Source organism: Nyctereutes procyonoides, unplaced genomic scaffold (genome assembly GCF_905146905.1).
Source record: "Nyctereutes procyonoides isolate TBG_1078 unplaced genomic scaffold, NYPRO_anot_genome, whole genome shotgun sequence".
Taxonomy (NCBI): Eukaryota; Metazoa; Chordata; class Mammalia; order Carnivora; family Canidae; genus Nyctereutes; species Nyctereutes procyonoides.
Window position 1 is genome coordinate 11,922,667 of NW_026575151.1, and position 14,035 is coordinate 11,936,701.

The 14,035-nt window shown below is 46.9% G+C and overlaps 1 protein-coding gene across 7 annotated transcripts in view; it reads right to left on the minus strand.

The window, feature by feature from the left end:
• Positions 1-14,035, minus strand: part of SHROOM3 (shroom family member 3) — a 173,010-nt gene that overhangs the window by 30,158 nt on the left and 128,817 nt on the right. For all 7 annotated transcript variants that reach the window (XM_055313024.1, XM_055313021.1, XM_055313023.1 and 4 more), the window contains 2 exons: positions 10,654-10,785; positions 1,101-4,335 (listed from right to left, as the gene is read on the minus strand). In XM_055313024.1, coding sequence (XP_055168999.1) covers positions 1,101-4,335; positions 10,654-10,712 — 3,294 coding nt within the window. In that variant the 5' untranslated portion in view covers positions 10,713-10,785. The remainder of the gene's footprint in view (positions 1-1,100; positions 4,336-10,653; positions 10,786-14,035) is intronic.

Consider the following 14,035-nt stretch of genomic DNA (forward strand, 5'->3'; position numbering starts at 1 on the left):
TATAGAAGTTCCTATTCCTTGCTCAGTTGTGAACCCCAGAAAGGCATGAACCTTATTTCCTTCTGTGTTTCCTTCGACCTTGTAGTATAGTGCTTTTCACATGACGCGTGCTCTACAAATTCTTGTTAAATGACTGACTTCTCTGCTGGGGAAAAGAGACTGTGAGAAGAGACAATGGAGGAGTGTTCTCCCTTGTGCTAACGTAGGTGTGAATTCCTAATATCCTCTTAGGTAGGAAGGGAACCATGAGGTAGGCCTTTGATCTGCAGTGCACCCACAGCAAGCAGTGACTATGAATTAGGGAGATTAGCAGACTCCTGGGAGTTAGTACTCAGGTTCTATAGCTAGCTCTGCTGAAATTTCCAGTGGAAAGCACTTCATAATCTTGGAATAGTTGGAAATTTTATTAGAAAATCCTTCTCTGTGAGAATTTGAAATGTCTGTGATTCTCCTATCTCACCAAGATGGTGCACTCAAGAATTCAGATGGGAGTCAAGGAGTCTTAGGTTTGATGAGGGTAATATACTACACAGGAGGATTGTGAGAATTAATGAAATAACAAATGTAAAGCTTACTTAGCTGAGGGCCAGGAGTTCAATAACCAATAACTATTAAAGTCAGTAATTCTTCATGTTTTGTCAATGCAAAAGTCGGAAACAGAGGGTGCAAAGCTAACATCTTTAAAATATATTCCATGAATATAAAACAAACCAGCAGAAAAGATAATCCCCAACTTTTCCTAACCATGCATTCTTGCACTGAGAGCTGGGTAGCTTTCTAAAATCAAGTGTACACACACACACACACACACACACACGCACACACGACCACGTGTATATGTATATATATATATATATATATCTCTATAAGACACATAGATCTATACAAAATATCTCTACAGCTCTATGTATCTACATATCTCTGTCTGTATAAGAGCATCAGGGACCCAGAAAGAAATCACCCCATGAAAACAAATGCTACCCATTTCCATGCGAAAGGAAAAAGTGGGAAGAAGTGGGGGGGGGGTGGTGGTGGTAGGGGAGCCGCACTAAAGCTCAGGGCCGAAGGGCCCCATCCTAGGACCCTCTGGTTACACATACCTGATGCTTCTTGTCTGCAGTGGGAGAGGACCGTGATCTCACATGGATGGGGACCACCAGGACGTCGGAGCGCTCCAGCAGGTCCTCCGCGGACATGGACTTCCCGGCCCTCCTGGCTGCAGCCCCCCACGAGGAGGGCTCCCCAGGGGTCCTGTCCACCGTCTGGGTGCACTTTGGTCCATAGTTAGCGCCTCCGAGCTGCTCCCTCGGGGCTGGGTCCCCACGTTGCCGCTCCCACTGGAGGCGGCCTCCAGCGAAGGAGCTGCTGCGGTCCCGGGGCGCCCGCGGGGCCGCCCCTGCACCCCCTGCTGCTGCGGCCGGCGCGGGGACGGCCTCCCTGCGGGGCTGCCCACCGGGTTCCCGCGGCGCGCACAGGCCGGGGGCCGGGGCGAGGCTGGGGCCGTCGGGGGCCGCGGCGCCGGGCCTCAGGCAGGCGCTCTGGGCGCGCTCCCGCAGCGGCGCGGGGTCCCGGAGGCCGCGGCCCGCGGCGGGGGAAGGCCGCCTCCCGGTCTTGCGCTGCACGTAGTCGGCCAGCGCGCTCTGCTGGAACTGCCTGAGCTCGGGGCCCGACAGGCCGAGCGTGCAGCAAGCCTTGCCGCTGCGCTCGCAGAGGCGGCGCCGGCCCGCCACGGCGCTCTCGGCGCTCTCGGCGCTCTCGGGGCGGCCCAGCCCCTTCCTCTGCGGGCGCAAGGGCGCCCGCTCCGCCGCCTGCGACACCCCCACCTCGTTCATCTTCTCGGGCTCCGAGTAGGAGCGCTTCTTCTGCTCCGAGGTCAGGCGCCGGCGCGGCCCCCTCCGCGGGGCAGGCGGTGCGGGGCGGGCGCGGTGGCCGTCCGCGGGGGTCACGCTGTGCCGCTCGCGGGGCGTGTGCGGGGAGGCCGAAGCCGCGGCCTCTGGGCTCCGCGGCCCCGCGTGAGCCGAGGCGGGCCGCGGGCGCCAGGCTCTGGAGGTTGCGGGCGTCCCCAGCTCGAGGTCCCGGCGTCGAAAGGAGGTGGCCCCCAGGACGCGGGACTGCGCATCCTTGATGCTGTTGCGGTAGGCGCGGCTGAAGGGGGCGTCCAGCACGGGTGACTCGGGGGTGCGGGGCCTGTCCTCTGGCCACGCGGACTCGCCCTCCGCCTCGCTGGAGAGCTGAAAGGTGCTCTGGCTGCGGAGCAGGGGAGTGTCCCGCCTCGGGGGCTCGCCGCCTTGAGGCTGGGGGCCAGGGCCAACATCGGCACCCCTCCTCAACTGTGGGCCATACGGCTGCCAGGAAGCCTCGAACAGCTTTGGCTCATTTTTGAAGTGCTGCTCCCCACTGCCTGTGAGTTCAGTGGATTCAGAAAAATGGATATTGGCTTCTGTGTCCTCAAAGTCATTCCCCAAAGTATTCGAAGCTGGAAGCGTCCTGCTGGGCCTGTGGTTATGGCCGTAACTAGAGCTGCTCAGGCTCCGGGGTCTCTGGCTTCCTTGCTCTCGCTGCTCGATCTCGGAAACCTTCTGCAGCACCGAGCAGTGGGGTTTCCCATCCTGAAAGCCTGGCAGAGCGGAGGTGCTGCTGGAGCTGAGCCGCCTCCTGCCCAGACTGGGTATCTGTTGGTGGGGTGAGGAGGGAGGGTCCTTGTATCTTGAGTCTGAACTGGGGAAAGAGGCCAAGGCACTGGTTCTTGCCTCAGGCCTTGGATAGGAAACTGGCCTGTCCAGATGCCTCCTGTAATCAGGAAGAGCTCTCCTTCCAGACTCTTCCACCTTGCTGTTGATTACAGAGGTAGACCAGCCATCCAGGTAGCCCTCCTGGGCTCCTCCTCCTAGCTCCAAGCTGCTTTGCCTTCTTAGGCTCTCAGGGATATTTTGGAGGGAGGAAAAGGCTGACTTGGTCCTGCCACAGTTCAGCAGGCTCTGGCCTAGGCTTTCTCTCTCTAGCCTGTGCTGCAGGTTGGCGTTGTGGTCTTCATGTAAATCACCATCCCAAAGCTCTGAGGTCCCGGAAGATCTTTTGTCTTCGCCCACTTGCCAGGCCTGAGGGCATTTGAGGCCGTGGTAATGAGAACATAGTTTGTTGCTGTGAGTGCTCTTTCTCTCATTGGGATGTGGGCTGTTGCCTTGGAGAGGTGTGAGCTGTCTCTCCAGGGAGGTATCCTCCTCATTTTCAGGTACTGAAGGGAAATGGACTTTGTAGGGGACACATTTGGCTGAACTTTCAGGTTTCCTCTCCACCGGGGACACTGAATCATGTTCTAGAGGCGCGGAGAAGGCAAACCCAGGCCTGGTAGATCCATCTTGGTTCCCATTCTCATCAAAGGTAGCAGTCTCATCACAAGCTCCATGAGGAGTTGTATACCCAGTCTCCTTGGCCAGTGCTGGGTAGAGCGTGCCATTACTATTCACAAAAGGCTGGGGCACCTGGGCAAAGTGTGGCTCCAGAGAAGGTACCGGGTAGATGCCAGTCGGCAGCAGAGGTTGGCCAGGCTGGGCCTTCTGGGTGTAATTATACTTGGGCTTCACTGGAGGGCTGTTCTCTGGACTCCTCTCTAGCACAGGATGCAGCTGTTCCTCTATGAGGGGAGATTTCAGGGAGCCGGCAGAGTTTGCCTGAGGCCGGCAGAAGCGCTTCTGATCAAGGCTGGACCAAGAGCTGGGCCGTTCTCGCTGCCGAAAGGCTGCATAACTGTCGCTTCGAGCTGGGGGCAGGGGCACACCCACTTTAGGAGGCAGGTTGGGAGTGGAAGTGTCCGAGGAACTGGGGCACTGCTGGCTCCAGGATGGAGGTGGCACTCCCTTGCCCCGAGGAACATTATGCCATTTATCATAGCCCTGACCATCTGCTGAGGCTCGGGCTTCCCTACCTTGGAGAAGCAGGGCTGAAGAGTTCACCTCATACTCTGCTGAGACTCCCCTGCGGGGATCATAGACTGTCTTGACATAGCGAATATCTGCCTGCTTCATCCCTTCTAGGAGGCCACCCCGAGCAGAAGTGGTGTCCATGGAGGCTGAACGCTCCCGGCTAGAGATGCCAGGGGGTGGATACTCTAGAATGCTAGAACTGGTGGAGAAAGAGCTGTATGCTGAATCTCTCTTGTTGTGGAGGTGGCTCAGCTGGTCAATGCTGCTGGTGGACTTGGCAGGGGAAAGAAGATGGCAGGGTGGGTATCCCCCACTGGGCTCCAGGCTCTCCATGCTCCCCTGGGAGCTGCAGTGGTCAGGGCTTTGCCTCAGATAAGCATGATCAAAGTTGGAGAGGTCACTGGTAGAAGAGCTAGAAGAAAGGGAGACAAAGAAGTCAGCATCACTGAGCCGTTACCATTTGGTAGTTTATAGGCACAGGACCTGGCTTATAAATGTACTCTTGTGTAAGATGTTTGGTTTTTGGAAGGGTGGGTGAAAGGGCCATATTTGGGCCGCACTCGGCCTCCTTGTGTTTTGTCACTAGGAGTAATTGCCCAACACTGTAACCTATGTGCCTCTAGTTAATCACCCAGGCTTGCAAGGGGAGGAACGGGGAGCACAAAGGAAGCCGTGTGGCCTTTGGGTACAGGCAACAAACACATTAATGTGATTTGCTACATGCTGTAAATGACATTCTGCGTGTGCCAAGAAATGAGAGGTGGGAGAGGAGGAGTGAGAGAGACTGCAGTTTTGTGTCTCTTGGGGCTCTTTGTGAGAAGCGGAAGAACTAAGTAAGAGACCAGGCATGTGAACCGGGTAAGGGAGACTTTCTGTGCACGTGTATATGTTTTTAGTTAATATCTTGCCTTTTTATGGAATTGAAGGTCTATTCCCTGGCAATCTTCCTGGAATCTCAACTACTAGAGACAATATGTTTATAGTGAGAAAGCTAAACACAAAGCTGAATGAGAGAAATTCAGAGATGGGAGTCAGAGAAAGGCGAGGGAAACCTTATAAGAAGTCTTAATTATAGGAGTCCATCATCTGTGATGACTTCCCAAGGCCCGAGCAAAACCTCCTTCATACACTTAGAAAGGTAAGACCTCCTCCTTTACACAATCCTCCAGGTGATTTCCAGAGCCTGCCAGGGGGGCGGGGAGTGACTTTCAATCCTGGCATGGCATACCCCAGAGAGTTGCCTCAAAACAAAATTACTTATAATTAGTTTAGTTACAAACGCAAGATATACTTCTCCCAGCATGTTGGGGGGAGGGGGGGGGGAGGGCATATAGGAAGGAATAAGTGGTTCAAAAATCAAACAATCTCAAAACTGTTCAAATGTTTATAACTCACCATTCTCTACAGAAGGGTAAACACTAAAACTTTTTTGATAAGCTTTAATACTTTCAAATGAATAGGCATTTCAGCACTATTAAAATTCATGGGGCCATTATATTTCTAGATCTCATTTAAGTAAATACAGTGTCTTATTGGCAAAGTATACGATAATGCTTTGTGGCTGACCTAAATCCAGGGTCTATGGCAAGAGACTGGAAAGACCATATTTGACTCAAAACTGGCACTGGATTGCAAGGAAGACTACATTTTCAGCAACTTACCTCCAGAATATAGTTCTTTTAGAGTAAGTCAATTTACTGAGTGGAGCCTCCTACTTGGGGAGGCTATAAATTCAAGGGAGAAAGGAACAGCTCTTGAGCCAGCCAGATTAGAGTTGCCAGTCCTGGCACTCAATGGTATGGCATATGTCACTGCCAGACTTCACTCCCTCCCCGCTTCCTTCCTAGTTCCCCTTCAGATGAAGAGACTGTGTTAAAAATGTACATGATGGCTCAGTTGAGGATAATCTCATATGACCCACTTACGCTTCCCTTTATCTCCTCTAACAAAAGATTCAGAGCTAATACTTGGAGTGGAAATGGAAGCCGTATATCCCATATTGGCTGTTTTGCTCACCAATTCCATGTAGGTGGTAATCAAGACTTAATCCCTGTCTGAACTGCTGAGGGTTTTAGTAATCTTTCACCAAAACGTTAAGTCAGATCTACTTAGGAACCACAGAAAGTCAAAATGAATAAATGGAATCTGTCACTACTGAGTGGGAAGAAGTATCGTCATTAACATATCTCAAGATGTAGATGATGTCTAGAAATGCAAAATCACTGGTATAGATATCTTTAGGCAGAGAAAATGTACAATAGGTTCCCTCCTGTGACATGCATGCTCTTTGCTACTCAGGGAGGGCTCTGTCCCTCCAGAATCTCCATTCCCAAGCTGAGTGGAGAATGTGACCAAGTGGCATGCTATGTATGCCAGTGAACACGCAGACATCACCCTCTACAAGGTTCTTCCACCACTTTCTGGAAGTAGTCATTTTGATTATCTTTGCCATTCCTGCTTCCAAGATTGCACTTTTAATGGTGGGTAAGAACTAATGATGAGGTCTTCATTCCCCCACAATAGTTCCAACCCCCACAGAGATAGCCTTACTGTCAAGATATGTGTGCAGGGGCAGCTGAGTGGCTCAGTGGTTGAGCGTCTGTCTTCAGCTCAGGTCGTGATCCTGGGATCCTGGGATCAAGTCCTGCATCAGGCTCCCCATAGGGAGCCTGCTTCTCCCTCTGCCTATGTCTCTGCCTCTCTCTGTGTTTCTCATGGATAAAAAAAATAAAATCTTAAAAAAAAAAATAGGTAAGTGTGTCAAGCTTCTTATTGTGGTCTGGCTTGTTCCCAACCTCATTTTCTATTGGTTTCCTCTTGCTCACTACACTCCAAGGTGATGGCTTCCTTCTTGGAATTCAGACCCATGAAAGAGATTCCAGTGTCTCAGGGGCTTTGAACCCACTCACCGTTCCCACCACACGGTCTGCCCTTCACCTGGCTCACTTCTCTTTATTCAAGTCTCTGCTTGAGAGAAGACTTCCTAGAATGCAAGAGCATCTCTTCCATCCTTACTCCCTGATCCTCTGCTTACTTCCTTCACAGTACTTACCACTACTTGACACTATCTTATATCCCTTTCATTATATGAAAGAGACTTCAATTGTGTCTGTAATACTTAAGATCTGAAGCAAATATGACAAAATGTTACTTCTATGGTAGATCCATGTATTCTTATAATATTACTTATTTTTATAATTACTCTTGATTTTACGTGTTTAAACATTTTTTTAGATACTTAAAACACAGAAAAGAGCACAAAACCAGTGTATGAAAAATGGTTTTTTTTCTTTTTTAAAAAGATTGTATGTGTATATTTGACAGAGCCAGAGAGCACAAGTAGGGGGAATGGCAGAGGGAGAGGGAGAAGCAGACTCCCCGCTCAGCAGGGAACCTGATAATTCCTTACATGATCAAATGTTTAGAAAATGCTGGGCTAAATAAATTAACTCTATTTGCTATAAGACTTCTGAGTCTTTCATAAACTATTGTTCATGTGATGTTCTAAAAGGAAAATATACTAAATAATGTTTTCTAAATTAATTTGGTTCTGGGAACTTTTTTCCAAGGAGCATCTAATGGATTATTATCCATGGGACAGACCTTGGTAAACAAATATTATAGGGCGGGGGCTTTTTATGTCTTGTTCAGCATTATACCCCCAGGAACTAGAAATCATCTGAGATGTAGTACTGGTTCTTTAGCATTTTGATACTGTTATTTCAGCCTCCTCTGAGGGGGCTGGATTACATGACTTTCCTAGATCTCTTCTGAAATACTTTATTTTTTTTTTAAGATTTTATTTATTTATTCATGAGAGACACACACAGAGAGAGAGAGGTGCAGAGAGACACAGGCAGAGGGAGAAGCAGGCTCCATGTAGGAAGCCCGATGTGGGACTCAATCCCGGTACTCCAGGATCAGGCCCTGGGCCGAAGGCAGGTGCTAAACCGCTGAGCCACCTGGGCTGCCCCTGAAATAATTTATACTGAGGACCGTTTTGTAAGAGTTCTGTAGGACAGCATAAAGACCGGAAGCCAGGCCTGACAGGAGCCAGCTAAAATATACGTTCAGTGAAAGTCTTATCTAAACCAGCTTGCAGGCAGTTAAAATCACTTGTCCTGTGCTTCCCGCTTCCTCAAGCTCCCTGATTCTCGTGCTTCTTAATGAGAAACAGATCCAAAAACTTAGGACAGAGATTGGGTTTCTAGAACTAAAGGAAGGCTGTCAGAGGGATGCCGATCACCTGGTTTGGCATATCAGACCACTAGATGCCACTGTGTTCCTCAGAAATGTGGCTGGAGCGCTTCTCCATTGACAGCCGCCTACGTCAGGCCCTCTGAGCGGCACAAGAGTTGGGGTGAAGTCATCTGCCAGAGCTACAAGCCTGCAGTGTGGACCGAACAGACCACAGGGTGACCTGTGCTAGGGAAGAAAATACTCAGGTCTGTAGCCCTGCAGGTAATGTGAGCTTGCTTTTCTCCTTGTACTTCCTACAGCCCTTGGTGCAGATGGTCAGGGGGATCTGTCCTGAAGCTTGCATTAGAAGGCACTGGGATGGATCACCTGCTCAGCCCCTCTGGAGGTTGGGAGAGGATGGAGAAAATGGGAGGTGTGGAAACACAGCCTTCAGAGTACTGCACTTCTGATGCCAGCTCCAATTGTCCTCCAGTAGTGAACTCTCTTGGAAGTCACCAAGTTCCTGGGTGCAGCTCTTCTGAGCACTGATGGCAGTAGTCTTAACTTCTGCCCATGCTTTTTAGGTTACAGCATGACCAGATTTAGGGACTCCTGTGGTTAGGTGTTGGGAGGCTCCATGGAGCCGCATTGTTTAGGAGCACTCTACTAATACACAATTGCATTGTATGTGCGTGCTGGCTGGTGCCCATTAACCTTGAAATTGATTATCAGGTTTCACTGTGCCTCTGATAAGTCTTCAGCCTACTTATTGTAATTGTCATAATTATTGAGTGCCTATTATATTCCAGGGAACTGCACTAAATGTTTTACATGTTTTACTTAGTCTTCACTATGGTCCAATGGGATACATATTATTAATTTCACTTTTCAGACAAGAAAAACAAGATCAAAGAGGTTAAATGTTTTGCTTAAGCTCATCTAGTAGGTGGTGAAGCTGGGGTTTAAACCTAGGTTTGACTTAAAAGCCCAAGTACTTTCCAACAAGTTTCTTTTCTTCTCTACATCTAACCTTCCAAAGGCCCAGAGAGTAAAAGTGCTGAGCCTGGTGCAGGTGGCGCCCTGCTGAGAGGCAAGAATAAATTCAGGGTTATTAGAAGAGACACAGGCAAGGGAGAGAGTGTCTATAACAAAGAGGGTCACCAGGAGATTCTTTTCTGTGGCCTGAAGCCTATCTTGATGTGCTGAGAACCATGGCCATCAGTGAGAAGTCTAGGAATTGGCCCTTGAGCAGACATGAGTGTTAAGGATTCTGAGTCCTGGCCTTGCCAAATGTGGAGCCACCATCTGTTAAGTAATCCTTCCAGAAGTCATACCCCTCTCCCATTTGACCCAACAGCACTTGCATCTCATTTGCATGTAGGACCCATATTCTCTTGACCTTCCCTTCCCTGCCATTACCCTTATGTAGGCACTTTCAAAAACTCTGAAGCAACAGAGTAACTCCCTGGCACCAGAAGATGAATCGTAATTTGCATGGATTCTGAATTTGTAGTAAATATAGGAGATTCCTGAATGAGTATTTTCATATGTGTGGTGGTCAAATTTGGCTTCCTTCTCCCCAGTCCCCCTCAACTGTGTCAGGTCTTATTACTACAGTTAATTCCTTTCTCCCATGACACTGGTGGGGGCCCTGCCTGAATGAACCCTGACTGATACGACGACTAGAAAAGCAGAGGAAGTATAACTAGTAGTTAGTTATATGCAATGGTATGCAATGGCTGTGACCCCTGGCTTGAGTTTGATTCTGGACTTAGGTCCTGATCAGTTGTTTGACCTTGGACAGATTATCTCTTCAACCTTCAATTTCCTGTTCTGTAAATGAGATTAAGAATATGTGTCTGTTGGGGATCCCTGGGTGGCTCAGTAGTTTAGTGCCTGCCTTTGGCCCAGGGCATGGTCCTGGAGCCCCGCATTGTGCTTCTTTCAAGGAGCCTGCTTCTCCCTCTACCTGTGTCTCTACCTCTCTCTGTGTCTCTCATGAATAAATAAATTCTTTAACAAAAAAAAAAAAAGAATATGTGTCTGTTTTACAGGCAGAGATGAAGGTGTGGACTATCACATGAGATCATGTGCACGCTGAGCAGCCCTAAGTATATTAATTGTTTGGGTTGGAGCTAAGTTGGATAACTGGCCTTAACAGAAGGATAAAAACAAGTGGGCAGTTAAAATACAGGAGTAAAATCATTCAGTAAAAAGCAGATACATATTTGGCTAAGAAGGACATTAAGCACTGAGGGAAAAAGTTTGTCAGTTTTTCTAATAGTGTTACAATGTGTAATTGAGAAATGTCTGAGAATGGACAGATCCTGCAATTAACTCAGATGGTCTCCCTCTGTGCCAGTCTGTGCCAGCCCAGGATATGAAGGTAACTGGTATATATTTGGTGTTTCAAGAGGAAGGTGATGGGTAGAGAGGTTTAATACTCGGGGTGAGTGTAAGAAAACATTTTTAAAACAGAAGAAAATGTTCCTTTCTGGGAACAAGACCTCTAAAAGAAGAAAAGCCCTGAGTCTCAGCTGGGGTCACTTACCTAGAATGGTATCTCTGGGGCCAAGGACTGCCAATCGTGCCCGGAGTTATTTGCATCATGCTGACATCTGGTTGGTTTTCCTCAAATTTGGTTAAATGCCAAGAGTGAAGTCGGCCTGCAGGGTCACTGCGCCTGGGGAGATACAGGAGAGGGACCTCTCAACATTAGGAGCATTCTCAGCTGAATTTCTTCACTGGTGTGATTTATAGTTTTATTTTTTTATTTTTTATTTTTTTTAAATTTTTATTTATTTATGATAGTCACAGAGAGAGAGAGAGAGAGAGAGAGAGAGAGAGAGGCAGAGACACAGGCAGAGGGAGAAGCAGGCTCCATGCACCGGGAGCCCGACGTGGGATTCGATCCGGGGTCTCCAGGATCGTGCCCTGGGCCAAAGGCAGGCGCCAAACCGCTGCGCCACCCAGGGATCCCTGATTTATAGTTTTAAAAGCAGAGACTGCTGTATCCTTAGAGGTCAAAAATAATAAATAATGGAAAGTAACTTACCACTTATTTCTCTTACTAACCATTGCTGTTCTCTGCTTTATTAATATTTTTATTTTATTTTCATTTTGATATAATTTCAGACTTACATAAAAATGCAAACTGGTACAGTCACTATGGAAAATAGTATAGAGGTTTCTTTTAAAAATTAAAAATAGAACTACCATATGATCCAACAACCCCACTTCTGGTGTATATCCAAAGAAACTGAAATCAGTATCTCATAGATATATCTGCGCTCCCACATTTACTGTAGCATCACTTACAAGAGCCAAGATATGGAAACAGCCTAAATGTCTATCAACTGATGAATGGGCAAAGAAGATGTGGTGTACACACACACACACACACACACACACACACACAGAGAGAGGAATATTATTCAGCTATGACAAAGGAGATCGTGCCATTTGCAACAACCTGGATGAACCTTGAGGGCATAATGCTAAGTGAACTCAGGCAGAGAAAGATAAATATATGATCTCACTGCTATGTGGAATCTAAAAAAGACAAACTCAGAATAACAGAGTAGAGTGTTAGTAGCCAGAGGCTGGGGAGTGGGAGATGTGGTCAAAGAGTACAAACTTCAGTTATAAGATTTACAGGACTGGGGATCTAATGTATAGCATGGTGATTTTAACTAATAATACTGTATTATATACTTGATCCAGTTGCTAAGAGAGTAGATCTTAAATGTTCTCACTACAAAAAAGAAACTGTAACTATGTGACAGGATGGAGGCATAGAAGCTAATACTATGGAGGGAATCATTTTGCAATTTATAAATATAACCAAAAATTACATTGCACACCTTAAACTTATACAGTAGTCTTTACCAATGGGGGAAAAATCCCCACCTATCCTTCAGCTAGATTCCCTACATATTAACATTTTATGCCAGAGTTGCCTCTGCTTATCCATATATAAAAATGGGAGCAATAATTCCTCCCTCCCCTCAAGAGACTTTGTGTGGATATATGATAAAAAGCTTTCTGGGGATTTTGAAGTCCTCTGTCATATCCTGATGCTGGATAAATTACATTCTTTTAATTTCCTGGTAAGAACTACATAAAAATTAGCAGTTACCTTAGTGTTAATGCTGCTCTACACTACATGGTATAAACAGCAAGATGCTCTGGAAAATAGTTTTTCAATTTGCAAGTCACTGACTTCAACTCTCAAATATCCTGCCCTTATAACAAAAAGAGTTAACAGAGCCAAAGGGAAAAAGTGGGTGTCCTTCAACTGCAATACTGAAGAATAAATTTGGTAAGAAGAACTACACTACTATAGATGGTTTGAGTCAGGAGGGAGTGACTGTGCCTTATTTCTGGCAAAAAAAAGTGAGGCGAGCCATCAGGAATTTCATGCTAAAAACTTCTGCACTCTAGGACTGTAGGGGAAATTTTCTGCAGTTTAAAAACATGTGTATGAGAACCAGGATACACTGGATACACTAACAATAAAGCTATAAGGACATCCACCTATTTCTTTTCTATGAAAAAAAGTATTAGTTTATGTTATATAAATAAAAACTCATTCCTCTGATACTAGTAAAATTTTGAAAATAAGTATATCAGAATAATACTAGCCCAGGTGTCAGACATGGGTTCTCACCCAGACTTTATTAACTTGCTGTATGACCCCGTGTAAATTATTTTTTATATGAACAAAGGCTTAGGGAGGAGAAGTAAAGACATTAAGCAAAGAGGGTGTATTAACCTCATTTTAATCTGAAGCAACTCTAAAAATCTGTAAGAGAGTATGGAAAACATGCCAAGAGAGAGAGAATCCTTCCCCAAAAATACACATATTTTTTCTGAAGACAGGTTGTGGTGATAGGAAAATGATCTTGTGTGAAGCAAGGGATATAGTCCCACAGGATTTTTAGCTGGCAGTAAATGCTTATTGAAATGAAGGAGCATTTAGTCATTCAGACTAATGTCTACATTGCTACAGCAGCCAAGGAAAATGACAAAAACTGAAATCTCTCTTGATAAAATGCTGGGGATAGAAAGTAGCTGAAATGTAGCTGCAGGTTTTCAGCTCTGCTATCAGAAAAACCTGGGTTCTAATCCTGATCCCTAAAATCCAAAAGCTAAACTGGTGGTAAGTTTCTTTTTTTAAAAAAAGATTTTATGTATTTATTCATGAGAGACACACAGAGAGAGGCAGAGACACAGGCAGAGGGAGAAGCAGGCTCCATGCAGGGAGCCCGATGTGGGACTCGATCCCGGGACTCCAGGATCACGACCCAAGCTGAAGGCGACACTAAACCTCTGAACCACCTGGGCTGCCCGGTGGTAAATTTCTTAACCATTCTGAGCTTCCTCATTTAAAAAAGGCAGATTATCACAGAACCTATTGGTAGGGTTTTTGTAAGATTAAAAATGAGCTAATATACCTGGCACATAGTAGAGCTCAATAAATGTTAAGTATGATTATCTTCAGTTATTCACTATTAAAGAATTGGTGAAGACTAAAGAGCAGGGAGAAAGCCCATCAGAGAGATCTACAATGCAGGACAAGAAAGGGGAGACAGAAGCTGGGAGTGAATGCTGGAGATGAGTGAAATGGGCAGGAACTATTGACGGTGACGAGTCACCCACCTCTGAGGATCCCAATAAGGTACTGAGAGTAGGTAATTAGAGCAGAGAATTACTGTGCCCACAGCCTGAAGGACCCTGGCCACAGTGAAAAAGCAGGGAACTGCCAGGGCAGTGGCCATAACATCTAGTCAGGGAGGCATACCCAGGCCAGGATGGAATAGACCTTGCCCACCTGGAAGCTAGGAAAGCAAGCAAGCAAGTAGTAGCACAGCCTTGGGCGAAAGAGATGAAGTAGGGTGCAAACTCAAGAGACGAACAGTGGAAGGCAAAAT